The sequence below is a fragment of the Muntiacus reevesi genome, chromosome 1, assembly GCF_963930625.1.
Source record: "Muntiacus reevesi chromosome 1, mMunRee1.1, whole genome shotgun sequence".
Lineage (NCBI taxonomy): Eukaryota > Metazoa > Chordata > Mammalia > Artiodactyla > Cervidae > Muntiacus > Muntiacus reevesi.
In genome coordinates, this window is record NC_089249.1 from 194,522,864 (window position 1) to 194,549,872 (window position 27,009).

The following is a 27,009-nucleotide window of genomic DNA, read 5'->3' on the forward strand; positions in this document are numbered from 1 at the left end:
TTTGGCCTTCTCATAAGGTAGCTTTATTAAATTCCTTTACCTTCTAAAAAATGATTACAAAAAGGAATACTTCATTTAAGTGTAATACTGTCTTTACGGACGTACCATGGTCGGAAAGTGAAGTAAAAGGTCTTGAATACATGTGAGAAGAGAGCGGGGTCAGGCACAGAACCCCCTGTAACCTACCACGCCAAGCCCAAGGGGTAAGGGCAGGGAGAAGGGAACACACACGGATAAATATGAACTCACGGTGGGGGGGGAGGGTAGGGGCGCGGTGGTCAATGAGCTGCTTCTAGAAGCTTAAAATAAACGCACCCACGGCTCCAGGGCCGGACACATAGACACAGACCTCTTGTACCGCTTCTCAAAGCTGCCCAAAGCTGTGGCCTCCTGTCAGTGGTCACCCCCAGCCAGCTTGGGCTTCCCTTCCGTTTCATTTACACACTCACGTACACACACAAACGGGGCGGGGGGTCTCTCTCCTTTGACCATCCAAGCTCTCTTGTCTTAGGTACTATCCCTTCCATCATAGTCAAAGTGAGCAGACTCCATCAGGCCAGGAAACCTACTTTTCTAGGAGAGAAGCCAGCACTTGGCTTTGCTGAATGAACGTGTGTAGTGCCGAGGGCTTGACCCGTCTTGCTGGGGTTTTAGCGCCCACCCCGGTGGCTATGCCGAGCTGGACAAGAGAGGGCAGGACGTCTCAAGACTAAAGGATCTCACTCCCCGGTCACAAGGCACTTTTTGAGGCTTAGAACCTGTCCCCCTCCTCCCCTCCCTGTTTCCTTTTCTCTTGCTTTTTTGGTCACAAAAGGAAGGAACGGGAAAGAAAACTATGTTGCGATTCTGAGACAAAATAGGCCATGCAGGAAACTGCGTGTATTGGGAGAGCCCCGTTTCCAGCAGGCTGTGTTCCAGGCGGCTCCGGAAAGCCTGTAGGTTGTTTTAAAAAAAAAAAAAAAAAAACAAGCAGCTGGCCCTTGTTTGGTTTTCGGCAAAGCTCTGTCTCTTTAAGTTTGCACTGGGAGCCCTCGGGGGCAGCCAACTTTTAATCGAGCACACATGGGATTTTTGGAACTGGGCCTATGCTTGCCAACAATCTCATGCCCTGTTTTCTTTCCTTAGAGGAGAGACATTCTGGAGTCTGGGGTGAAGGATGGCCTCGTCACTGGGGTTCTAAGCCTAGGGATGTGGGCACCCCTCTGGGGACCGGATTCATTTCCTACATGTCCAGTTCTAAAGGATTTTCTAGGAAAATGAATATTTGCCAGGGCCCCCCTGCATGGAGGAGATCCTGGGGAATCTCAAGAAAGGCACAACTTGGACACCTCGGCTGCTGGCTCCTGAGCCCCACACCTTAGTGGGGCCGGGGGTGGGTGGGGGGTTGCTCGCAGTGGGAAGAACAGAAGGCAGAAGAAAGGACTAAACTTCCCGCCCTGGATGACAGAGACAGAACCTGCTTTGTGAAGAGGCCACAAGAGAATGCCACCAAGAAAGTCGCCTGAGCACGGGGCAGCGGACAGAACTCAACTGTATACCAGACAGTTACGTGGAGGGGGACTGGGTGTCAGGCCACTCTTGATGATGCAATCCGTGCGTAACAACATTTAGGCTTAAAGTGAAAATACACGATTCCAGTGACTTTCAAATTTGGCAAAAAGTAAGTGATTTTTCCCCCCATCCCCCCTCCAACTGTGTGATTCGGAAATACAATATTTTTCCCTCTTACCCTCCTCCATCTGTAATTGCCAGTTGATTGTTCTCAGCGTTCCTCACAAACCCACGCCTCAGAGCCAGCCACTGGCGCCGATTTACATACGAGTTTAGCTCCAGTCTGTGCTGCGGCTGGTTTGAACCAGGGTACTGGGAAAAAACCCACTTTCATCTGAAGTCTCCACGCTGTTGGGGTCTCCCCCTGGGAATCAGAGGAAAACCCCGATTGCCTTTGATCCTGGGACCTTGGTGGATCGAGTTGGGTCTGGCCAGGGAGGAGATGAGGGACAGTTCTTTCTGGGGCTGCCTGGTCCCCAGGAGTGGCACCTGGGGCTCTTCTCACGGCTACTCCTCTGCAGAGGATGACGCAGGACTCTCATCATCTGACATCGGGGCAAACTGAAATGAGAGGCAGAATTCCTTTAGTTTGGCCTCCCCTTGGGGGTCTGAGGTAGTGACTTTGCTGGCTGGCCCTGCGCCTGTGGTGAGTGAGCAAGAGGCCATGGTCCCTTGGCCGCAAGGAGGTGACACTGCTGGGGAGACAGCTTCACAGACGCTCACAGATGAACGCAGTGGAGGGTTCTCCCTGAGTGATAAGGTGGCGGTGACGGGGAGAGCAGGTGGTCAGGCAGGGTGACGTCTGAAGGATGTTGGGGGGGCACCCAAGGGGCAGAGTGTTCCGGGGAAACAGCAAGTGCAAAGACCCTGAGGCAGGAGCGGCAATCGGGCCAGTGTGGCTGGAGCAGTGTGAGCAAGGAAGGGGGAGGTAAAAGTGGAGGGAGGTGGGCTTTGAGGATGACCCCACTCCAAGCGGGGTGGGACTCACAGAGGGCTGTGAGCAGAGGAGGGCTGTACCCCGACTCAGGTGCTCAAAGTGACCTCTGGCCACTTTGGGGAGGACGGTGGAGGGGGCAGTGAGGATGCGAGCCAGAGAAGCAGTGCGGAGGCAGCGGCAGTGGTCCCAGAGGACAATGATGGAGGATTGGGATCCATCGCTGTGGAGCCCTTGGGAGCAGGACCACATGTCAGACAGCAGGACCACCCAGCCCCATCACCCCCATCTCCCAGGGTGGACATGGAGGCCCAGAGCTGATCCAAAGGGGATCCCCTGAGCACCTAAGACCCTAAGCAGTGATGCTGAGAAGACTCGGAGTCTCAGAAAGAACCTGCAAGCGGAGCAGGAGCCAGATGGTTTATGTCTCAGCAACCTTCTCTCTCTTGGACTATTTGAGGAAACTGCTGTGGTAAACACCTACCTCGCCACCCTCAAACCTGGCCCCAGACATGCCTCAGGGAGGCCAGGGCAAGTGGGAGGTGGGGGTGAGGAGGAGCGGGCAGAGAGGTTCCAGTCTGAAGTCTGGATTCACACCCTAAGGTCTCGGCCCCTTCCTGTCTGTGAGGCTTTGGACCAAGAATGGAACCTTCTAAGTCTCAGCTTCCCCACCTGAAAAATGGTCACAGTAACCGTACATTATGCAACTGAATAGGGTTCTTGTGGAGGGTTCTGGAAATCCTGCTCGGGAGGCATTTGGTATACAGTCCATTAGACTAGCAGGCGCTTCTCAGGTGGCTCAGTGGTAAAGAATCCGCCTGCCAATGAAGGAGGTGTGTGTTTGATCCCTGGGTTGGGAAAATCCCCTGGAGGAGGAAATGGTAACCCGCTCTGGTATTCTCGCCTGGGAAATCCCATGGACAGAGGAGCCTGGTGGGCTACAGTCCATGGGGTTGCAAAGAGTCAGACATGACTGAGCACACACACATGCCGTCAGACTAGAAGGGCTTGTCTCTTTCATCAGACAAGGGCATGCGTTGCAAACCTATGAGGACTGCCCCTGCGTCCCCCATCAGACTGGAAGGGCTTTCTCCTCCATCAAGCACTCAGGACACAACGAACACCAATCTTATCCTCCTGTTAGGTTTCCAGAAGAGCATTTTGCTAATGGGCATGATTTTTTTTTTTTTAAAAACCCAGATTTCTAGGGTCAAATCTGAGAAATTCACCATTAAGACACAGTTAGGCTTCTTTACAGTGAAACTTCTCAAGGCCTTGAATACAATGATACACTTCGAGTAAATGCCAAAGTCTTCCGCGTGGTGATGAAGAACAGGATTTGGAACCAGACAGATCTGGTTTGAATCCTGTGATAACCAGGATAGCTGCACAGTCTTAGCTCTTGTGTCTTGTCTCCTCATGGGGGCACCATGAAGGTTCAACAAACAGCTGACTCTGCAGCCCTTGGTGTGGTCCCTGTATGCCATCCTCCGTCAGAGCCCCCACCCCTTCCCAGCTAGGGCTGAGACTCACCGAGCACTTGATGTTCATGTGGGAATACAGCATGGACGCAATTTCACTGTGTCCCGCGTCCAAGGCCACCATCAGAGCCGTGCTCCCATCCTGCAAAGCATCGGTTGCTATGCTGATGCTCCGCGCTGTGCTCCCACCCACCCACCCCCCTGGGCGCGCCAGGGCGGGGACTCACACGGTCGGTGATGGAAATGTCGCAGCTGGGCACGGCCAGCAGCAGCGCCGTGATCTCCTTGTGGCCGTGCTCGCAGGCACACATGAGGGCCGTGGAGCCGTCGTCATCTTGGATGTTGACGTCCGCCTCGCAGGCGAGCAGGGCTTTGACCACGTCCACCCGCCCGTGGCTGACCGCCAGCATCAGGGCTGTCTGCCCCGCCTGGATAGGGCAAAGGAATAGGCTTATGGATCATGCAGGCCCCAGAGGGTGACACCCCTGCTCCAGAACCTTCCATGGTTCCTGAGTACTCTGATGCTAACTGCACTCCACTCATGGGCCTTCTTCTGTATTTTGAACAATCCTACCTACCACTGGGCCTTTGTACTTGCTGATCCCTTTTTATCCCTGCTGATTCCTTCTCATCCCTCAGGTCTCAGCTTAAATGTCTCCTCCTCAGGCACATGCTGTGTCTCCCCATCCCTTGTTGTTGGTGGTGTTTAGTTGCTAAGTCATATCCGACTCTTTGCAACCCCGTGGACTGCAGCACGCCAGGCCTCCCTGTCCCTTACTATCTCCCAGAGTTTGCCCAAGTTCATGTCCATTGAGTCAGTGATGCTATCCATCCGTATGTCCACTTAAATGAGATTCCTAAGTCACAGGTACAAACATAAGTAAAATGTGTTGAGCTAAGAATTGTACACTTTCTGTCTACAAGTTGGTGGTAGTTTAGTGGCTAAGTCGTGTCTGACTCTTGAGACCCCATGAACTGTAGCCTGCCAGGCTCCTCTGTCCATGGGATTCTCCAGGCAAGAATACTGGAGTGGGTTGCCATTTCCTTCTCCAGGGGATCTTCCCGACCCAGGGATTGAACCCAGGTCTCCTGCATTGCAGGCAGATTTTTTACCGACTGAGCTAGAAGGTTAAATCTCAACAAAAACCAACGTCCAGGGACTTCCTCGATGGTCCGGTGGCTAAGCCTCCCAGCTCCCAATGCAGGGGGCCTGGGTTCCATCCAGGTCAGGGAACTGGATCCCACATGCCACAACTAAGACCAGGCAAAGCCAAATAAAGAAATTATGCTCTGTGACAAGAGCTAAGACACAAAAGGACACAATACTACATGACTCCGTTTATATAATATATCCCTAACAGACAAATCCGAAGAGACAGAAAGCAGGCTGAGGGGGCTGGGGCTGGGGGAGGGAAGGGAGTGAAGTGACAGCTGCGGGTGCTGGGTCTCCTGTCGGTGTAAAGGTGTTCTGGAGGCAGACAGAGGTAGAGGTCGCACAGTACTGCAGCTATGCTAAATGCTACCGGCTTGGTCATCTTAAAAGGGTTCATCGTATGTGCATTTCACCTCAATTGTTGAAAAAGTAAACCACCTGGACACATACCCAGAAAAGATGAAAACTCTAATTCAGAAAGATACTTGTACCCCAATGCTCATTGCAGCACTTTTACAATAGGCAAGACATGAAAGCATTGATGGATGAAGAGACCAAGAAGATGTGGTACAACGGAATACGACTCAGCCATAAAAAATAATGAAATAATGCCATTTGCAGCAACATGGATAGACCTAGCGATGATCACACTAAGCAAAGTAAATCAGACAAAGCCAGATATCATATCACATATATGTGGAATCCAAAAAAATGATACAAATAAACTTATTTACAAAACAGAAACAGACTCACATAGTAAAAAAAAAACTTATGGTTATCAAAGGGGAAAAGGTGGGGAAGGAGAGATAAATTAGAGGCTTGAGATTAATTAACATATACACTACTGTATATAAAATAAACAACATGGTCCTACTGTATAGCACAGGGAACCTTATTCAACACCCTGTAATAACCTATAATGAAAAATTATTTATGTATGTATATATACAACTGAATCTCTTTGCTGTACACCAGAAATAACACAACATTATAAATCAGTTATACTCAACTAAAAAAAAAACACACCTAAACCACTAATACAATTCTTTTAATTAAAAATAAATCAGTAAAAAGGCAAGCAGGGCCTGGGACTTCCTGGTCATGCAGTAGTTAAGACTCCAAGCTCCCAAAGTAGGGTGGCCCAGGCTTGATTCCTGGTCAGGGAACTAGAGCCCGTATGTGGCAACTAAGATCCGGCACAGCCAAATAAATAGTTAAAAAAAAAACAAAAAACAAAGAATGGGGCTCTGGAGCTAGACCTCCAGGTTCAAGTCCCCCTCCTCTAGTTGAACCCCGAGGAAATGAATACTTCTCTGCGCTTCAGTTTCTCTGCCTGTGGAGTGGGGGTTCCTGCCTTGGCTCTGGGCAGGGCTAGGACATCATAAGTGGGAAGGGCTGTGCCGGCGCCGAGGGCCTATACCTGGCTGGCTTTGGCATTGACGTCTCCAAGCCGGAAGAGCTGTAGGACGGTCTGGATGTCATCCTGGGTCTTCAGGGTGGCCAGGGCGGTGAGCATGATGGGGCTGTAGCCGGCGCGGTTCTGCTTGTCCACCTGGCAGACACCTGCCGGGTTGGGCCAGGAAGACATCGGGTCTCAGACCCCCGTGATGCTGGCTGGGGGAGGGGCCCCGAGGACCAGGCCACGTCTCTGCCATCAGACTGGAAGCCTTGTTCACTACCATAATGAGCGCTGGGGATCAGGTCTCCTCCATGAGTCTAGGTGTGGACTCACCCCTTCTTTTTCTTAGACTGACAACCCTATTCTGCCCCTGGGTCCCCATCTCTCTTATGGGAGCAGCTCCTAACAGTGAAGTCTGTGACTCCTCCATCAGACTGGGCTCCCAAATTTAGGGCTGAAAGTAGGATTTGTGTCTCCCTCATTAATCTGAAAGGCCCCCTAGTCATCTTTCAGTCTGGCCTATGTCTCCTCCATTAGACTGCGGGCTCTGCCTCCTTCATCAGATTGACTAGTGGACAGTCACGTCTAATTGCGGACCACGACTTGTCTCTGAGCCCCAAATGGGAAGCCACATCCTTTCCTCAGATTAGGGTTCCAGGGGTGTCACCTTTGTTATACAGGGGTCACTGGGGTGGTAGAAGGGCCACGTGTTTTCCGTTAAGGCCATGACTGCCTTTTCCAGACACTGGGGCCACAGGTAGGGCCTCTATCCCTTCACCAGCGTGGAAGGGCGCGTCTCCCCCATCAGACTGGGAGGGCGGCGTCTCCCTGATCAGACGGGAAGGGCAGTATCTCCCTCACCAGACTGGGAGGGTGAGATCTCCCCCATCAGACTGGGAGGGCGGTGCCTCTTCCACTAGACTCTGAGGGTGGCATCTCCTCCACCAGACTGGGAAGCAATGTCTCCTCCATCAGACTAGGAGGGTGAGATCTCCCCCATCAGACTGGGAGGGCGGTGCCTCTTCCATTAGACTATGAGGCTGGGAAGCAACGTCTCCTCCATCAGACTGGGAGGGTGACAGCTCTCCCATCCCTGGGCCCCCGCCCCGACCCCCGGGCTCACCACTGTCTAGCAGCTGCCGCACCACGGGGAAGTTGGCGTGGGACACGGAGTAGTGCAGAGCGGTGTTGCCGTTGCTGTCGGCGATGTTGACCACGTAGTCCAGCAGCCACGCAGACACGGCCCGGAAGGTGACCAGGTGGCGCCGCACGAGCTCCGGGTGGGCGTCGCTGCGGCAGGCCAGGCGCAGCCACTCCTGCAGCACCGTGGTGTAGGCCACCTTCTGGCCGGGAGAAGGGGGCGTGAGGGCCACGGCAGCCCGCCCCGGCCCCGGGGAAGCCCACCCTGAACCAGAGGGGACGTGTGGGCGCCCCACCCTGGGTGAGCCCCCCAGAGGAAAGCGTAGTGTCCCCTGCCCTAAAGGGAGGTGTAGACCCCATGGTCCTAGGTACGTCCCAGAGGAAGGTGTGAGCATCTCCACCCTGGATGGGATCTTCAAGGTCAGGTGTACACACCCATCAGAGGAAATACAGCTGCCCCTCCCTCAAGCCCTGGAAGGCACAGGAACCAAGGCTAGCTTTGCTGGCAGGTGACCATCCGTGGCCCTCTCTCCTCCCTGATGCCTCTCCAAAGACCACAACTCAAGTCTCGGAGCCCCTCGCCCACCAGCTCCCAGCTAGGATCCTGGGGTACCCATGATCCAAAGCACAGAGAGACACTGTGGATGAGGAGAAGCCAGGGTGGGGTGGAGGAGAAGGAGCGCCCCCACTTCAGGCCCAGGGCCCCACCGTACCAGCTCCCGCTCGGTGAGGGCTTTGGGGTTCTCCAGGTACTTCTCCAGGGCCAGGCAGGCTGAGATGAGGTCAGGACTCAGCTCCATCCTGCCAGGGGCAGACGAAGGGGAGTTTATCTCAGGAGCACTCGCCTCAGCCTCCTGGGTGTCCTCCACCCACCATGTCCAACTGGGGTGCTCAGAGAGGGTCTCAACACTGTGCCCCGTGGCCCTCACCCAGTCCTGCCAGGGCTCCCGAGTGGTGGAATCGCAGACCCCCCTCCTTCTCAGACACTTTTACATAGCACCCCCAAGGGGCAGACATGGGCAACACACAGACCCCAAGAGAAAATGGACACATGGGTCAAACTTTATTCCAAATGACCAGCAGCAGATGGAAATCTATTTCTGAGGATGGATTTTTCATCAGGGGGAGAAATAGGAGACATACACAGGATGGACAGGTGGGGCAAAATGTCCCAAAGAAGGTGGGTGACTTAAAAACAGACTTGGCCTGCCCCTTAAACCCTAACCCCAACAGCCCAAATTGCCCCCCTCAGGCCCTTTATCAAAGCCACCAGACTTTCAGATGCCCAGAATGAGAAAGTGTGGGTTCACTAATTCAGACTAAGGTGTACATGACTGATGGGTTTCCCCTCAGAGGGCTTGAATGGTGGGATCTGAGGCAGAGGTCACCCTCTCTGCCCCAGACCCTGCCTGAAGCCCTCCCACCCAGAAAACTGACCGGATCTCGTCTTTTGCACTTGATCCTGATGCCCCCTCAGCTGTGGGCGTGTGCAGAGACTCCTGGTTCAGTTGAGACTCCTCCCGGCTCGTCTTGGCCTTCACCGTCTCCTTGGGCCTGAGCTGGGGAGCTTCGGCCACACTCGGAACCCTCTCCTCTGGCTCTGGGGCCTCGTTCTCTGTGCTCTCATTGTCCGAGAAGTTCTCTGCAGTACTGGAGTCCTCGGAGGAGGACTCATACCTGGGGGAGACGCTGTAGGTGGTAGGGGAGGGGCATTTGACCTCTCTGGGCCTCAGTTTCCCCATCTGTTAAATGGGGATGGTGGCACTATGAAGTTGAGAGGGCTCCAGGGATGCAATAAGTGCTCAGTAAACACTGCCTGTGATGGTGATCATGTTTGGGGGGTCAGGGAGGGGCACTGCTCTTCCCTTCTACCCTTCGGTACCTGTTACACTTTGCTGCTTATGCTAGAAAGTGTGTTAGTCACTCAGTTGTGTCTGACTCTTACGACCCCATGGGCTGTAGCCCACCAGGCTCCTTTGTCCATGGAATTCTCCAGGCAAGAATGCTTAAGTGGGTTGTCATTCCCTTCTCCAGCAGATCCTCCTGACCCACTGATCGAACCCAGGTCTCTCACATTGCAGGCAGATTCTTAACCATCTGAGCCACCAGGGAAACCCACTTTGCTCCTTACATAGGTGTGGTACTGATTCAGACCCTTGTCCTACTGCAAACAGGACACTTGTGCTTTTTGCTATCTCGTGACAGTCTAAGCTTCCGCGCCTGGCATTTAAGGCCCCCAACTCTTTTTGCTCCCCAGGCCTCCCATTTTTTTTTTTTCTTCTTTTTAAGATTTTTTGTTTTTTTTGGATGCAGACCATTTTTAAAGTCTTTATTGAATTTGTTACAATATTGTTTTGGTTTTATGTTTTGTTTTATGTATTTGGTTTTATGTATTGTTTTATGTTTTGGTTTTTTGGCTGTGAGGCAAGAGGGATCTTAAATCCCCAACTGAGGTTCGAACCTGCATCCCCCGCACAGGAAGGTGAAGTCTTAACCACTGGACCGCCCAGGAAGTCCTCTCCCACTTTTCATGTCATGGCTTCCTCTTGTCTTAGAGTGTTTATCCAGGATGTGTCCTCCACCAGGAGACCCCCACCCCCCACTCCGCGCCTTGCAAGGGTCTGCTTGTCCTGCAGCACACGGGTTCCCCTCTGTCGGTGACTCTCCTCAGGGCCATCTCTGCCTCCTCCAGGGCCCCCTCACTGCCTGAGCATCCCCACCATTGCTCCGACCCTGCTGGGCTGGGACCGCCCATCAGTGCCCCAGGTCACAGTGGACCAGGAGCTCCATGGGGGCACACAGCACCTCCCATGGGGCAGTGTGATGCAGTGGTTACAGCACCAGCTCAGCACCAGACTGACGAGTCAGTCCACCAGGCCTCGCTGTGCCTCAGTTTCCTCATCTGTCTCCTGTGCTTTGGTTGAATGAATGAATCAAAGTGAGGGGCTCAGCCCAGGATCTCTCACCTGCCGTTGACCCCCACGAACTGGAGGCTCCTCCGGTGGGCCTCTGGGTCTGTGGGCTCCTCTTTCTGCTTCATGATGGACCACACGCCTGCCTGGGCCCCTCCTGGAGGGGGAGGGGTGGTGTCACGAGAGTCTCCCAAAGCCAGACCCCATGCCTGGGCTCCAGGCGCCCGGTCCTCCATGCAGCCACACCCGCTTACCTGCACCCCCAGCCTCCTCAAACTCCTGACAGGCTGCTTGCCTGATGGGCTCCTTGATGGTGGTGTCGTCGTGGGCAGGCACCTGGCCTGTGTTCTTCTCTGGCTGCGCCTGGGTGGCCCCCTCAGACTCCGGGGGTGATAAGGACGATTCTGCAGGAGCCTGTGGGTGACCTGCAGAGACAGGAGAAGAGGCGTTTATTGCAGGTAACAGCAGCAAAACAAGAACAGTAATAACAGCTGCCTCCTGTCACCTGCGCTGGGCCAGGTGCTCCAAGGGCTAATTCTTGCATTACTCCATCAAAACTTCCCACGTGGATGCTGGATTGTTACAGACGAGGAAATTGAGACCCTGAGGGTGGCCTAAGGTCACCCTGCAAAGAAGTGGCAGGATCCATTCCAGTTCTGGTTTGTCGCCTGCCTCACAGTCGGTCAGGGTCAGGGAATATCACATGACCCCTATAATCCTGGCTTGTGACCTCCCCTCTGACATCATACTGAGTGTTGTCTGGAAACTACAGCTGAAAATAGTGGTCATGGTCAGGACTCAAATCTCCCGCAAAAGAGCTGTGTGACCTCAGGCAGGTCACTTAACCTCTCTGTGTCTCAGACACAACATTTCCTTCATCATGACGCCATACACGCTAAAGACAGTAACGTGAGAGAGAGGGCTTAAAACAACACCTGCACAACAAGAGCATGCCGAACATTTGTTAAGTCAAGAGAACTGTCAGCTACATTTTGATAAGACTTACTAAAAAAAAAAAGAAAAAAAAGACTTACTACTATCACTTTATAATATTATTTCAATATTATAAATTATTTTATAATATATATTTATAATATTTTTATATTTATATTATATAATTATATATTTATATTATATTATATTTTAATATTTATATTAAATATTAAACATTTATATATTTAATATATATTTAAATATATTAAATATATATTTATATATAAATATATACTTATATTTATATAAATATATATTTGTATTTAAATATATATTTAAATATAAATATATATAATATATATCATTATATAAAATAATATAAATATATTATATATTATAAATATTTATAATATACAATATTATTTTATAATATAATATTATTTCATTATTATAAATATCTATAGTGTTGTGCTGTAGATAACATTTTGTACCTAGTTTCCTGCTTCTTTATTTTCAACATTATGCAGGTGTTCCTTTTAATAATCAGGACAAAGAAGAAACAAGGGTAGCCACAGGGAGTGGACAGAAAAAGAAAAAAACAATAAGGGCTATTAGAAAAATAGTTAAAACCCCACCCAGGGGGATTTCACTCTGGGTCAATGAAAACGTTCTTGGGGTGGATGGTGGGGACAGTTGCATAACAACGTGAAATGGACACTCAAACATGGTTAAAACAAAACTTTTTATGTTATGTGTGTGTGTGTGAGTCACTCAGTCGTGTCTGACTCTTTGTGACCCCATGGATTGTATTCCTCCAGGCTACTCTGTCCACGGGATTCTCCAGGCAAGAAAACTGCAGTAGGTAACTATTCCCTTCTGCAGAGGTTCTTCCCAACCCAGGAATCAAACGGGTCTCCCATATCGCAGGCAAATTGTTTACCATTGGAGCCACCAGGGAAACCCTATGCTATATGTATTTTATCATAATTAAGGGAAAAAACGTCCAAGTTGGTCTGAGAACAAAGGTGACATTGTAGGACTCAGGATCCCGAGGGTGCCCACTGCGAAAACAGGAGTGGAGTTGGCAGAGAGTTCCAGCCCCGGATCACCAGCCTGGAGCCAGGAACAGAAGTCCTGAGACCCTGAGTGGCTGCCCAGGTCTCAGAACCCACCGAGGTCCACCCCATCCCAGGCCACATGTGGCTTCCATGTCCCCACTTTACCAATTCATTTTAATTCCCTTTAACATTTAACTTTTTTTTGACAACTGCAGCAACTACTTCCTCAAGTCCATGGGCGACGCTCAACTTGAGCTAGGAACAGGGAGTAAACACTTCACACAGCAGAGCACATCGAACGGATGAGACATTGGCCATAAAAGCTTCCGACAGCGCCCCAGCCCAGGGCGGGGCTGGCCCAGGCGGATTCCAGAGTCGGGAGCTCCAACTCCCAAGGGAAACCGAGAGCAAACGCCAGGTTTTTACGGGAATCTGATTTTTTTTTTTAAATCTCGTCAATAAATTCACATCTGACAGACAAAAGCACTACATGGTCAAGTGGAAAGTAACAAGAGACAGTGGAAAGTATCACCGTAGCCCAAAGTCAGACTTCCTGATGGAAACACCTGGGAGGTCTGTTACTTAAATTCAGGTAAAGTAACATTATGCTCCGGGCTTCCCTGGTGGCTTAGGCCTTAACGGTAAAGAATCCGCTTGCAATGCAGGAGACCTGGGTTTGATCCCTGGATTGGGAAGATTTCCTGGAGAAGGAAATGGCAACTCATCCCAGTATTCTTGCCTAGAAAATTCCATGGCCAAGAGCATCCTGGAGGGCTACAGTCCATGAGGTTGCAAAGAGTCGGACACGACTGGGAGACTAACACTAACAACATTATGCTCAGAAAAGAAGCTAGTCACAGAACAAATGATGCATGATTTGCAGGATCCCACTTGCAAGAGGTTCGTAGAAGAGTTAAATCCACAGAGATAGAAAGTAGGATGGCAGGTGCCAGGGGCTGGGGGAGAAGGATGGAGAGTAAGTGTTTAAAGGGGACAGATATTCAATTTGGGAAGACAGAAAAGTTCTGGGAGGCCTCCCCGGTAGCTCACTGGTGAAGAATCTGCCCGCCAATGGAGGAGACACGGTTAGATCCCTGGTCTGGGAAGATCCCACGTGCCTCAGGGCAACTAAGCCCAGGTGCTTTTGCTACTAACTACTGAGCCTTCGCTCCAGAGCCCACAAGCTGCAACTACGGAGCCCACGTGCCACAACTACTGAAGCCCGCTCACCCCGCAGCCTGTGCTCCACAACAAGAGAAGCCACCACGGTGAGAAGCCCATGCACCGCAACTAGAGAGAACCCGTGCAGCAGTGAAGACTCAGCACAGGCAAACAAATCCATAAAACAAAATAAAAGTTCTGAACGTGGATGGTAAGGTTGGTTGCACAGCACTGGGAATGTGTTTATTGCCACTGAGAAATGGTTAAGAGAGTTTTATGTTACATGCTGTTTACCCCCAATTTTTTAAAAGTGGGGGAAAAAAAAAGAGTGAATTGGAGCAGCACTATGGCCCCTTTTGCCCCACGGAAGAGCAGGCTCTGCCCTTCAAAACCTGGGATGGCTCCTTCCAGTTGTGAGAAGTTAAAGGTCAGACACTGCAATACTAAAATAACAATAACAGAACTGATAATAATTATTATTGTTATTCTACTGGGAAATGGAGTGAACCGTGACCAAAATTTATATGGAAATTTATATGGAAGAACAAAAGTCCGTGGCCAGCTAAAACGGGCAGGGATGGGGAAGCTGGCTTAAGAGAGAGTAACACGTCTTCCCAAAGCCACAATAATGAAATCAGTGGGGCATGGCTGCAGGAAGAAACAGGCCAAAGGAGGTGAGGAAAAAGGGCTCAGCACAGACCCCAGGTGAGAGAACTGGGGGTAAAACAGAAGCGTTTGTGCTCACTCGGTCCTGTCTGACTCGTGGCAGCCCCGTGGACTACAACCCACCAGGCTCCTCTGTCCAGGGGTTTCCTAGGCAAGAATATCGAAGTAGGTGGTCATTTCCTTCTCCAGGGGATCTTTCCAGATCAGGGATTGAACCGAGCCTCCTGCACTGGCTGGGGGGTTCTTTTCCCACTGAGCCACCTTGGGAAGCCCAATAGCAGCTCTGCGTGGAGCAAGCCTACGGGCACCATTTTTCCAACAGCATTTGGTCCCTTTATGTCTTTGTGTCACATTTTGGTAATTCTCAGAATATTCCAAGCTTTTTCATCATTATTGCATTTTTTATGGTGACCTGTGATCAGTGATCCTTGATGTTACCATTGCAAAAAGATTATGACCTGCTGAAGGCTCAGCCGATGGTTACCACTTTTTAGCAATAAAATACATTAAAAATTAAGGTATGAACATTATCTTTTAAGACATAATTCTATTGCACACTTAATAGGCTACACTAAAGTGTAGACATAACTTTCATATGCCCTTGGAAACCAAAAAAATTTTGGGACTTGCTTTATTGTGGAGGTCTGGAACGGAACCCACAAATCTCTGGCATATATTCGAAAATTGCTAAACGATCAGGTCTTAAAAGTTCTCATCACAGAAAAAAAATTATAACTGTGAGGTGATGGAGGTTAAACCTACTGTGGTAATCATTTTTGTGATATATACATACATATATACATGTATATATTGTCACATACATATATATGTATATACTGTAATCATCAATGTGTACACCCTCAACTAATATGAATACTATTACTTATGATAATATATAATAAGTAGGAAATGGCAACCCGCTCCAGTATTCTTGCCTGGGGAGTCCCATGGACAGAGGAGCCTGGTAGGCTACAGTCCATGGGGTTGCAGAGTCGGGTACGACTGGGCAACTGGGCACAGCAGAGTCAACTAATATAATTTATGTGTCAATCATACCTAGATAAAGTGGAAAGAGTTAAAAATTTAAAAAAGAAATCTGCGATGAGTTTAATGACATCAACATTAACAGTTAAAATACTCTTGGTTAAAACTATTTTGTTAAAAAAAACTCAAAAAAAATTAAAATAAAAAAACCAAGAACCTTTTAAATTTAACTGACAGAAGAATAAAGGCTGTGGAAAGATAGTCATGATGCCAAAAACAGGCAAAGAATTATCTTTTTTAGAATAGGCGTTAACAAAATTTTTCTGTCCTGGGCCAGATAATAAATATTGTGGGTCATAAGGTCTGTTGCAAACAATAAAAAAGCAACCCTAGACGGTATATAAATGAACGGGCCTGGCTATGTTCTAATAAATTTGAATTTCATATAATTGTGCTCATACCACACAATGTTACTCTTTTCACATTGTTCAACCATTCAAAAACACAGAAACCACTCTGAGCCCATGGGCTGTATGAAAAGAGGCAGCAGGCTTCAAATGGCCCTGCAGGCTATAGTTCGCCAACCCCTATTCTGGAAAATGCCAGGAACATCTCAAAATTGCCCCAGAGAAAAAAATAGAGGCTACGACTAAGCGAGTCGCTAAGGAAGGAGACTTGTGAAACATATATGGTGATGCTCAACCCCACCAGAAATCAAAGGAATGCTATTTAAAACAAGGAGGTACCACCTTGGACAACTGCATCAAATGAGCAAAAAATTATAGAGAGATAAACAAACTCTATGTTACTGTGGATGTAGGGAAAAGGACACTTCAGACCCAGCCATGGTTGGTGGGAGTGTGGCCAGGGAGAAATTTCCGGAGAGAATCAGGCAAAATCTGGAGTGAAGCTGTGCCTTTCCTGTAACCCAGCAACCCCACGGGACAGGACGTGTAAGGACGAAGCCAGTACTATTCAAAGCAGCCAGGAGTTGGAAGTAACCCAGGTGTCCACCAAGGAGGGGATCATATAAGAAAGTGTAGCACATACCTAGAGCAGAAATCTATGCAGTCATTAAAAGTGACAAACCACCAGATCAGGGTGGAGAATTCCAAGAGAGTGTAGAGAGGAAAAAATAAGAAACAGAAAGAGATTTTTTTTTCCTAAAGCACAATACCATTTTAGGAAATTAAACATGCCTAGGGCATATTTTTCAAGAACACTCAAATATCTAAATAAGCTTCTGGAAGGTGGGTTGCAAGGAATGATATTACAATGGGGGGGGGGGTATGACAGAGCAGGGGGTGATGAATCACAGCCTGTGGGCATGGTTTTTACATTTTTAAATGGTTGGGGAAAAACTGAAAGAAGGAGTCTCTTTGGGACACGTGAAAATTACAGGAAATTGAAATTTCAGTGTCCACACAATAAGTTTTATTGGTACATAGCCACATTAGTTCATTGATGTATTGGCTACCCTGCTTACATGCTACAAAGGTAGAGCTGAAACATTAAACTCATCAAAATGTATACATTAAAAATGTGCAGATTATGAAAGAGGCTCAGAGACTTAGAGAAGGAACTTAACAGTTGCCAGGGAGGCAGGGGGAAGGATGAGGGAAGGGAGAGTCAGGGAGTTTGGGATGGACATGTACACACAAATATATTTAAAATGGATAACCAACGAGGATCTACTATACAGCACACGGAACTCTGCCCTCAGTGTTTGGCAGCCTGCCTGGGGAGGGAGTTTGGGGGAGAGAATGGATACACAAATATATATGGCTGAGTCCCTTTGCTGTTCACCAGAAGCTATCACAAAATTGTTAATCAGCTATATACAAAAAATACAGAATAAAATTTTTTTAAACGTGCAGATTTTTGTATATTACACATACCTCAGTAAAGCTGGTGGAAAAAAGAACTGAGCAGAACTGAGTCAAGTCATTGCAACAGAGATCAGATGCCCCACAAAGCTGAAAATGTTTATCAATCCTCAACATTGAGGGTGGAAGACAAAGGTGAAAAAAGAATTAAAGTCAAACAAGAGAGGTGCCATGCCTAGCTCCATGGGGCTAGTGAAATTCTTGGGCCATGGGCCCAAGAATTAGATTAACTCCTTAAGTCCAAAAGAAATTTTAAAAAAATTTAAATCACTTGGCCAACTAGTGCAGGAAGGGAGAGTCCACAGCAAGGGGTTAGCGGGGTCGGGGGGAATAAAGCAATTTGGTAACAGATATCATGGTCCTTAAAAATGCTCTTCTAGGAACCTCCCTGGAGGCCCAGTGGTTAGGACTCGGTGTTTTCACTGTGAAGTGAAGTCGCTCAGTAGTGTCTGACTCTTTGCAACCCCATGGACTGTAGCCTACCAGGATCCTCGGTCCATGGGATTTTCTAGGCAAGAATACTGGAGTGGGTTGCCATTTCCTTCTCCAGGGGATCTTCCCGACCCAGGGATTGAACCCGGGTCTCCTGAATTGTAGGCAGATGCTTTACCGTCTGAGCAACCAGGGAAGTCCTGTTTTCACTGAGAGGGCCCCAATTCAATCCTTGTCCAGGAACTAAGATCCTGGGAAGGTGCATGGGGCAGCCAAAAAGAGAAAAAGCAGGAGATGAAAGGTTCCCACAGAAGGAAATTTGCATGGCACCTTTGGTAGCTCAGATAGTAAAGAATTCTGCCTGCAATGCAGGAGACCTGTGTTCAATTCCTGGGTTGGGAAGATCCCCTGGAGAAGGGAATGGCAACCTACTCCAGTATTCTTGCCTAGATATATTCCATGGACAGAGGAGCCTGGCGGGCTATAGTCCATGGGGCTGCAAAGAGTCGGACGAGGCTAACACTTTCTTCTTTCTTTTTGACAATAAAGAGTCACCCGGCTGTTAAAAGATAAACAGCATGTTCCAATAATTTTTTTTTTTTTGCCACACCTTGCAGCATCCAGGATCTTAGTTTTCTGACCAGGGACTGAACCCCGCACCCTCGACAGTGAAAGCTTGGAGACCTAACCACTGGACCATCAAGGAATTCCCCTAAAATTTTTTAATAACATGATGAAATGTCCCTGGGATAATGTTAAATCAAAGAAATCAGAGGATTTAAATTCTGGCTTTGAAAACTATGGACAAATTCCTTTACCACTCAGTGCCTCAGTTTCCACATCTGTAAAATAGAGATAGAAACGCCACCCACTTCCAAGCTGTACTGGGGGTGTCAATGAATTAAGATACAAAAAGGACATCACATAATGCCCTGGCCCACTGTAAGGGCTGCCTAAATGCTTTTACATAGAAAATAAGGCAACACAACAAATTCCATCATCTACATGTTGCCAGACTCCAAAAATACATATTTTCTTCATGAGAAAAAAAAATCGGAAGGAAAGAAGAAGTGTCGATGGTAGCTGTGTCTGGGCAGTGGTGGGTTTATGGAGCTCTTATTTAGTGTTCTAGAGTCTTCTGTCTCAGTTGGTAAAGAATCTGCCTGCAATGCAGGAGACCCGGGCTCAATTCCTGGGTCAGGAAGATTCACTGGAGAAGGGATAAACTACCCACTCCAGTATTCTTGGGCTTCCCTTGTGGCTCAGCTGATAAAGAATCCTCCTGCAATGTGGGAGACCTGGGTTCGATCCCTGGTTGGGAAGATCCCCTGGAGAAGGGAAAGGCAACCCACTCCAGTATTCTGGCCTGGAGAATTCCATGGACTGTATAGTTCATGGGGTCGTAAAGAGTCCAACACGACTGAGCGACTTTCACTTTACAGAGTCTTCTGTACTTTCCAAACCTTCCACAAAGAATATGAATTGCATTCATAGGACTTTGTTTCAAACAATAACACAGGAAATTTCAAAGCCTTGGGGAGACCCCACGGATGCACGTGCCTGGCTGCCCCTTCTCCCAGGAATCTCTCTGTGGTGCCTTTGAAAGGTGAGGGGTGAATGAGAGTTTATGGGGGGTCTCCAGGCCTCTGCCTGTCTCATCCACCTTTGCCAGTCTGAGGCGACGACTGCCTCTTACCCTTCCTGCCCTTCGCTGCAGCTAGCAAATTCTAGGTGGCAGAAAGGCTGGACCCCCCCCAGCCTCCTTATTGACCTATGCATGACCAACCTAAGTGATCAAAACATTTGTCAAGGATTTCCCTGGGAGTCCAGTGGTTAAGACCCTGTGCTTCCACTGCAGGGGGCACGAGTTCAATCCCCGGGTGGGGAACTAAGACCGCACATGTCGTGCAGTGGAGCCAAAAAACAGAAAAACAAAACATTTGTCAAGAAACCACCCAGGTGCTTCTTTTCTCTCACATCTTGGCTCAAAGAGCCAATAGCTAACCCCTGAGCACCTACCAGTGCCTGATACCATCCTGAACACTCAGCATCAACCGATGCATTTCAGCTCACACTGATCTGGAGCCATTGGGTGGTCGGAACCACCACCCCGCCCTGCCCCCACCCCCACCCCCACCCCCAGTTTGCAAATGTGGCACAGAGAGGTTAGCCAGCTCGCTCAAAAGCACAGACCTAGAGAGCAGGGAAACCAGAATTTGAACATGGGCCTCCATGCCATCCAACCACCACCCATCCCACATCCGTTTTATTTGCTTCAAACATGCGTTCTCTGAAATGATTTTTCTTCACTTGTTTCTGGTGGGCTATTTGTTTATTGCAGGGGTTTTTCGTCTGTCTTGTTCACTGCTGTGTCCCCAGTGCCTAGAAAAATCTAGCACATGGCAGGCACTCAGTAAATATTCGCTGGATGAGAAGGCAATGAAATGAATTAGCACATGCCCGTTCCGCCCAAGCGAGGCAGAGACTGGGGCTGGCTGCAGCAAGAGGGAGTTAAGTGAGACACAGGAAGAACTTCTGGGGGGTGACCGCTTGCACAAGGTGGGGACACGGCTAGGTCTGTGTCCTGCAGGCAAGAGGCCCCGTGGCTGTGCTGGGAGGCACGTCTGGAATGGAGGTTGCCTCTAAGAGATCCAGAGGCTGGGCTGGGCGGGGCCTCTGGCTGGGGGCCAGGGTCGCAGGGCTGGGTGTTTGGGATAGACACAGAACACAGGGTGGAGTCCAGAGCTGGCCAGGAAGAACATGGGGAAGCAAGAAAACACAGCTGGGACCCCGCCCTCCAGCTTGTACCCTCTGGTGCCTCTACAGGGCTCTGGCTACCTGATATTATTTGAAACTTAGATGAGGAAATGGGTTGAATCTTTGAGGCATGCTAGCATGCTATAGATTCAGAACAGCCTGGTCTCAGATCCTGAATGTTTGACAAAGGACATGTGAAACTCCTCTGCAAACCTCAGTTTCCCCAGTTATGACAAGAATTGACCTGAAAATTATTAGTAGGGGGGCTTCCCAGATGGCACAGTGGTAAAGAATCTGCCTGCCCATGCAGGAGACACAAAAGAACATGGGTTCAATCCCTGGATCAGGAAGATCCCCTGGAGTAGGAAACAGCAACCTGCTCCAGTATTCTGGGCCTCCCTGGTGTCTCAGGTGGTAAAGAATCTGCCTGCCATGCAGGAGACCCGGGTTTGATCCCTGGGTCAGGGAGATCCCCTGAAGAAGGGAATGGCAACCCACTCCAGTATTCTTGCCTGGAGAATCCCATGGACAGAGGAGCCTGGCGGGCTACAGTTCATGGGGTTGCAAAGAATCGGACACAGCTTAGTGACACAATAACTAACAGCAGAAGTAGCAACACACAATGGTTAAGTGCTTACTGTATGTATGCACTAATTCAGAAGAATCCTAGAGGTGTGGACCGTGACAAGGCCACTTCACAGACAGGGAAGCTGAGGCCCAGAGAAGTGAAGCTGATCATTCAGGTCACACAATAAGGGGTGGAATTTAAACCCAGGTGACCTTGCTACACAGAGCCCACTGTCTTAACCTCCTCGGTGGGTGAAACACTTAATAGAGCCGTCAGCACCAGACTGGTATTAGATAAAGAACAGCTGTTAGGATTATGAGTCATTCTGGCAGCATCTCCCAGGGGCCTCAGGACGGCGGTGGTGGGGCAGCTGCTATCCTGAACATCCCACATCCCCTTTCCGAGCATGAGGACTCAGCAGTTCCTCCAGGGAGCATCCCCTTCCTCCCTCTGGACTTGGGTGGGGCTCCTCCACCCCCAGGATCTGGGTCTGGGCAGCGAGAGACTCAGTGATTAGCTCAGTGAGGAGCAAATGACCCAAGCCAACCAAGAAGGGTCACCCCTGGGATTTTTACTGGTGCCATCTGGATTGAGGGGCTCCCTTTCCTTTTATGAGCTGCCTCAACAGATGTCAGGAGTGGTGTGATCACCTCTGCCTGCCTGAGAGAGAAGCTTCCAGGATGCACAGAGGAAGAGAAAGAGGGAGGTAGAGATTCCTGAGGCTATTTGAGCACCTGGATCCAGCTATGCCTGAAGCTGTTACTGACTTACATGAACAACACATTTCCTTTTTCATGGCCTGAGACTGGTTTTCTGTCAATCAGGGAAGAATTTTTTTTTTTTGCCCAGCAACTGACAGCCTTGGGGACCTTCATCCAAATACCTCCTACTGTCCACACATTTATAATGTTCTAGACATGAGCACACACCTAATTCTTCAGATACCTAATTTCTTCACATGGTCCCTAGAGGGAGTGAGTCGGCAGCACAAATGTCCCCTTCGCACAGATGAAGAAACTGAGGTTCTGATTGCTGGTGGAAGAACAGGGTGGAGGCTGGACCCCAGCATTCAGAGGAAAAGGAGGGACCCTGCAACATCTGCCCCCACCTACTACGGCTCACCTGCTGCCCCATCACAGCTGCGCTCTGTGATACTGATCTTCTTCACCTGGTGGACGTTGCTAGTGGATGCAGTGGGCGCTGGGGACACTGTCTCCATCACCTCGTGGCTGCGGAACACAGCGGGGCTCTCGGCCCCATTGGATGTCGCCAGGGCCCGCAGCCCTGCCCCGTAGGGCTCCAGACTCTGGGCCCGCTGAGCAGGGGCTCCCGCCGCCGTGCTGGCCGCCACCTCCACCTCTCTCGGCCCCTGCACCACCCGGACAGTGTCCACACGGACTGGGCTGTCTGGCGGCGGCCAGGCCTGGGGCTGGAGGTCGGCCTGCCGGGCTTGAGCTGCCTGTAGCTCCTGGAGTGCTTTCTTGAGCTGGGTCTCCAGCACGGCCACCTTAGCGGCCAGGGCTGCCTCCCCATCAGGCACGCCCAAGTCCCGCTCTCGGACCCAGGTGCCCACGCTCCGGGTCTCGAGCGCCACTGGGTCCTCGGGGGCCTCCGGAAGGTCCAGGCAGAGCTCGCCACGGCCCCGGGCTCCTGCAGGATGGCCCAAGAACTTCTGGCTCTTGAGCTGCACCGTGAGTTGTCGCTTCTCCTCCTGCAGCACCGACAGCTTCACCTGGAGCACGGGGATCAGTTTCACCTGCTCTTCCAACTGCCGCAGCTTCCGCAGGGCCCCCGCCATCTGCTCCCGCACGTGGGTCAGGTGCCCAGCGCTGGGTGCCACTGGCGTGGACAGTCCTGATCCCCGCGGTGTTGGGGGCGGCAGCCCCACGCCCACCAGTGAGCTCGTTGAGCCAGCCGCGCTGGGGGTCAGGGAGCCCAGACCGGCAGGGGTGGCTGCCTGGTCCTCCAGGCGGCGACGGGCGTCCAGCAGCGTGCGCTCCACTCGTGGGTTGAAGCCACCGCGTGTCTCCAGGGCGCCGTACTGCGGGTAGAAGCCACGGCCGCAGTAGGAGTAGGCCGAGTGGCGGCTGTCCCCGCTGGCATTGGAGCAGAGAGACTCGGTGGACGTCCACCAGGAGCCGGGCCCGCGGGGCAGGGAGCCCAGGCGGGGTCGGCGCTGCACGGCCACCCGCCGCAGCGTGTGGCCCTTCTCAATGTCGTCCACGTACTTGAGAAAGTCCAGGTCTAGGCGGTAGCCGTAGGGCGTCTCCACCGAGTAGGGGACCTCGGGCTCTTTAGAGGGGAAAGCAGGCGGGGAGGCTGGGCCGGGGGTCCCTGAGGGAGAGAAAAAAGCCAGCACCTCTGAACACTGTGGTCCCCTCCTGGGGGCAAACTGGGTGAGTCTGCCCCTGGGTGAGTCATGGCTTATTGGCCCAAAGGATGGGCCACCACTGGCTGCTCAATGCTCAGCTGCAAGTCTCGGACCCCTTCCCCACCCCAGTCTCAGGCCCCTCTCCACCTCCCCAGCCCAAGGCAAGGCCTTGTGTCCCCTGTGGACCCTCCCAAGTCAGGGCTGTGCTTCCAACCTCCCAACTGAATCAGGACCCTGTCTCCCAACTCAGACCAATCGCCTTTCCTGAAAGACCCTGTCTCTTCCATTAGACTGTCGAGGGCAGAACCGAGTTGTCCCCATTCAGACCCTCAGGATAGAGCTGTGTCCTACCCTCAGCCCCGCTCAAGTCAGAACTCCTTCCCTCCTCCAGACCACACAGGACCTGGCCTGTGTCCCTCCCGCCCCACCTCCAACCCCAAGGCTGGGCCCTCTTCCCCACGAGACCCCTGACCTGGGAAGGGGGCTGACACGTGCAGCACCTGGGCCATCCTCTTGCCTGCAGAGCTCCTCGGGTGTCTCTGGTGGGGGACTGTGAGTCAGACCACCTGCAGCACTGGCTGAGGTTTACCTGGGAAGAGGGGGGAGAGGGTGTGATGACACCCAGAGTCAAGAGTCTGCAGGGGGAGGGGAGGTGGCCACCCCTCCCCACTGCCCCCTCCTCCCCAACTTCCCTCTTTCCCTGGGCGTGGGACCCTCTCACATGCACACACCCGCCCTGCCTATGGAAAGGGTTGGGGGGGCCCCCACAGCCTGGAACAAAGAAACCAAACCTCACAGTCCGCCCGCACATCTGTCCAGCCCCTGGACAGGCTCCAGCTGTTCCCACAGCCCCGCCTCCACAAGGCCCCCCACCAGGGGCAGGGGGGGTGGGGTGTTGAAGTCCGACAGGCGCCACCCTTCCTGTGCCCCCTCCCCTCAGCCCAGGCAAGAGCTGGCTACCAGGACAGATGGGGGCACTAATGGGGAGACGGCCAGCCTTTCTGCAAGGATCTGGGGAGACAGAGACACGGGGGCACAAAGAGAAAGCAAAGGGTAGGAGACCCCCAAACAAGAGCTGGGTCCGGCTGGGCAGTGGCGGGGGGTTGGTAGGGAAAGTTGGGGGGAGGCAGCAAGGAGCAAAGCCTTTCCCCTTTATGGAAACAATTTTCTCTAAAAATAAACAGTTTCGCTGCCGGGCTACACGAGAACTTCCTGCTCCCCCCCCACCCCCCAGGATGCGTCCGGCTCGGGGGCTCAGGGGCGCAGCAAGGATAGAAGGCGGGTGGAGGCCCTGGAAGTCATGGGGGTGCGGGAAGGAAGTAAGAGGGGGTGCCGGAGGCTGGAAAGGGGAGGGACAATCAGGGCCTCACACTAACCTGCACCCCCAGACCTGGAGGATGGCCAGGGTACTTCCGTCCCCCACACTCTGACCGAGTCTGGCCAGTCCTTTCTGCTGTCTGACCTCTAACCACCCTGCTGCAGAGGTTCCGGCCATCCCACTCTTTTCAGGCTGTGGCTCCAGGGCAGTGGGTACCTGGGAGGATGGGCCAGGTGGAGCACCTGCTGGGCATGAAGGCGGGGCCGGAGCTCCAAGGGCAGCCGAGCTTGTCTTGTCTCACGTCCTCCTTGCTTAGCCTCTTGCTTGTCTCTCTCCACGTCTCTCTCTGTCTCTCCACGTCTCTGTCTCTCTGCACTTCTCCCGCCCTGTCTCTCTACGTCTCTGTCCTCACTTCTCCTTTCAGTGCCTGGAACACACAGTCATCCAATTGTAGGAAACCTGGCTTTCCACCTGCTTGAAGGGTCACCCCCTGCACAACAGGGAAGTGATCGAAAATATTTTCTGGGGACCTGAGAGAGACTAGAGGCAGGAAGCAGGAATGGTACTTCTGTGGAGACCCCTGGAGGTGAAGGGGGTGGAGTGAATAATAGTATAACTATAATTATCATCCGGGCAACTCCTTTGATCATCATGACAACCCTACCAGGGGGGTAGTTATCACTGTGTATTACAGTGTCTTGGGTAAGATGAAGTGTTTTGGGACACAGAAACACATAATGGGGACTTCCCTGGCGATCCAATGGTTACAACTCCATGCTTCCAATGTAGGGTGCACGGGTTCGATCCCTGGTCAGGGAACTAAGATACCACACACCACGTGGGGCGGCCAAAACAAAAAGAAAGAAATACACAGTGACTTGCCCAGGGTCACTTAGCCCGAGGAAGTAGCTGGGTCTGGATTTGAATCCTTAGCTTGGTAGATTCCCCTCACTGCCAGTCAAGCCACCCACACATCCATTTTCCAGGCAGAGAGACTGAGGTCTGAAGCCATGTGGCCATGCTCCATGTGACCAGCTAACGTTGGAGAAAGCAGATGGTGGGGGAAAGGGTAGTGGCGGTGGGTGTCTGAGGCCCAGGCTTCTCTCCTTCCATGAGACCCCTGGAGCAGGCGAGCACACGGGACAGGACAGAGGGAGATGGAAAGGGGGACAGGCCCCTCCACGAGGGGACAGGGAGGTGGCTCAGGGAAGTAACACGGGATCCCAGCGAGGCGGCCCGATGTCCAACGGGGTCTCCCTAAAGCCCGGGTCCCAGGCCAGCCTAGACATCTCTGGGGTCTTCTCGCTCCTCTCCCCGTCCCAAAGACCGGGGTGAGGAGGACCCCGCCCCGTGCAGGGAGGGGGCGGGGCCTGCGGGGTCCCCAGCTAATGGCAAACAGCTGCAGCTCCCCACGCCGGCCCAGCCGCTAGGCCGAGGCCCAGCCCGGCCGGACGCCCGGCCGCCTTCCCGCCGCCTGGGGCCTGGCTCCGGCCCGGCCGCGGAGGAGGGCGAGGGAGGACGAGGGAGGGAGGAGGGGGACGGGACAGAGGTAGAAAGGAGGATGGAGACAGGGGAGAGGGGCAGCGGGGAGGCAGTGATGGGGAGAAGGGATAGCGGGGTACGGATGGAGGATGGGGTTGGGAGAGACCAGCAGGGACAGAGTCAAAGATAAGGACCGCGCAGAGGCGCGGGGACCGCGACACTCAAGTCCGGAAAGTTTGCGCAGAGATGATGGAGCTGGAGGCAGCGGCTAGTGGAGACCGGCGAGATCGCGCCCTGGGCTTGAGGGTGGGGTGGGGTGGGGTGGGGACCACGCTCGAACCCCGAACCGGACTCGAACCCCGACCCAACCCGGGTCCTACTCGCCTCGCGCGCTCCGGCCGCCGCTGTCCCAGCGTCCCGCCGCCCGTGAGCCCTCCGCGCGCCGCCGCCGCCCGGCCGACCAGCCCTCGGCGGTAGCTCCGCCCCGCCCCGCCCCCTCGGGGCCGGCCCCGCCCCCTGTCGCCTGCGGCCGGGCCAACGTGGAGGGGGATGGTAAGGGACACGATCGCACCTGGACGGCAGGTGTGTGCGCGCGCGTGGGGGTGTTCGGCCTCGCCCCCTCCTCCAGTCCCTGGGACAGTGTTCCACAACTGCTGTCTTCCCCGGCCCGCTGCAGCTGGGCTGCTGCGCGGGGCGGGAGGGGGTGGGGCTGGCCGGAGTCCAGCTCCTGGAGGGCGGGCGGTGGTGGTGGTGGTGGTGACTGCGGGAGGTCACCCCTCCCCCAGCCGCCCAGCGCAGGCCTGGTACACTCTGACGTGACCAC

At 52.1% G+C, this 27,009-nt stretch overlaps 1 protein-coding gene across 4 annotated transcripts; it reads right to left on the minus strand.

Moving 5' to 3' along the window:
* KANK2 (KN motif and ankyrin repeat domains 2) lies at nucleotides 1-26,670 on the minus strand. 4 transcript variants are annotated; one of them, XM_065917809.1, is made up of 13 exons: nucleotides 26,571-26,670; nucleotides 24,947-25,131; nucleotides 23,859-23,975; nucleotides 22,138-23,349; nucleotides 10,825-10,995; nucleotides 10,625-10,727; nucleotides 9,096-9,347; nucleotides 8,372-8,459; nucleotides 7,642-7,861; nucleotides 6,540-6,682; nucleotides 4,194-4,394; nucleotides 4,019-4,108; nucleotides 1-2,112 (listed from the first exon to the last, which is right to left on the minus strand). In XM_065917809.1, exons 3-13 carry the CDS (start codon nucleotides 23,893-23,895, stop codon nucleotides 2,059-2,061), a joined length of 2,571 nt encoding a protein of 856 aa, XP_065773881.1. In that variant the 5' UTR covers nucleotides 23,896-23,975; nucleotides 24,947-25,131; nucleotides 26,571-26,670; the 3' UTR covers nucleotides 1-2,058. The 4 variants fall into 4 exon arrangements, with proteins under 4 accessions (XP_065773881.1, XP_065773883.1, XP_065773882.1 ...); XM_065917811.1 differs by having other exon boundaries at nucleotides 9,096-9,335; nucleotides 24,921-25,131; XM_065917810.1 differs by having other exon boundaries at nucleotides 7,642-7,858; nucleotides 24,921-25,131.
* Between the last annotated feature and the right edge of the window lie 339 nt (nucleotides 26,671-27,009).

Coding starts and splice junctions, on each gene's coding strand:
- KANK2 (XM_065917809.1), bottom strand. CDS start 23,895: ATGGCCCAGGTGCTGCACGTGTCAGCCCCCTTCCCAG. Junction 10,728..10,824: donor TGAGGAGGCTGGGGGTGCAG/GTAAGCGGGTGT, acceptor CTCCCCCTCCAG/GAGGGGCCCAGGCAGGCGTG. Junction 2,113..4,018: donor ACATGAACATCAAGTGCTCG/GTGAGTCTCAGC, acceptor CTCTCATTTCAG/TTTGCCCCGATGTCAGATGA.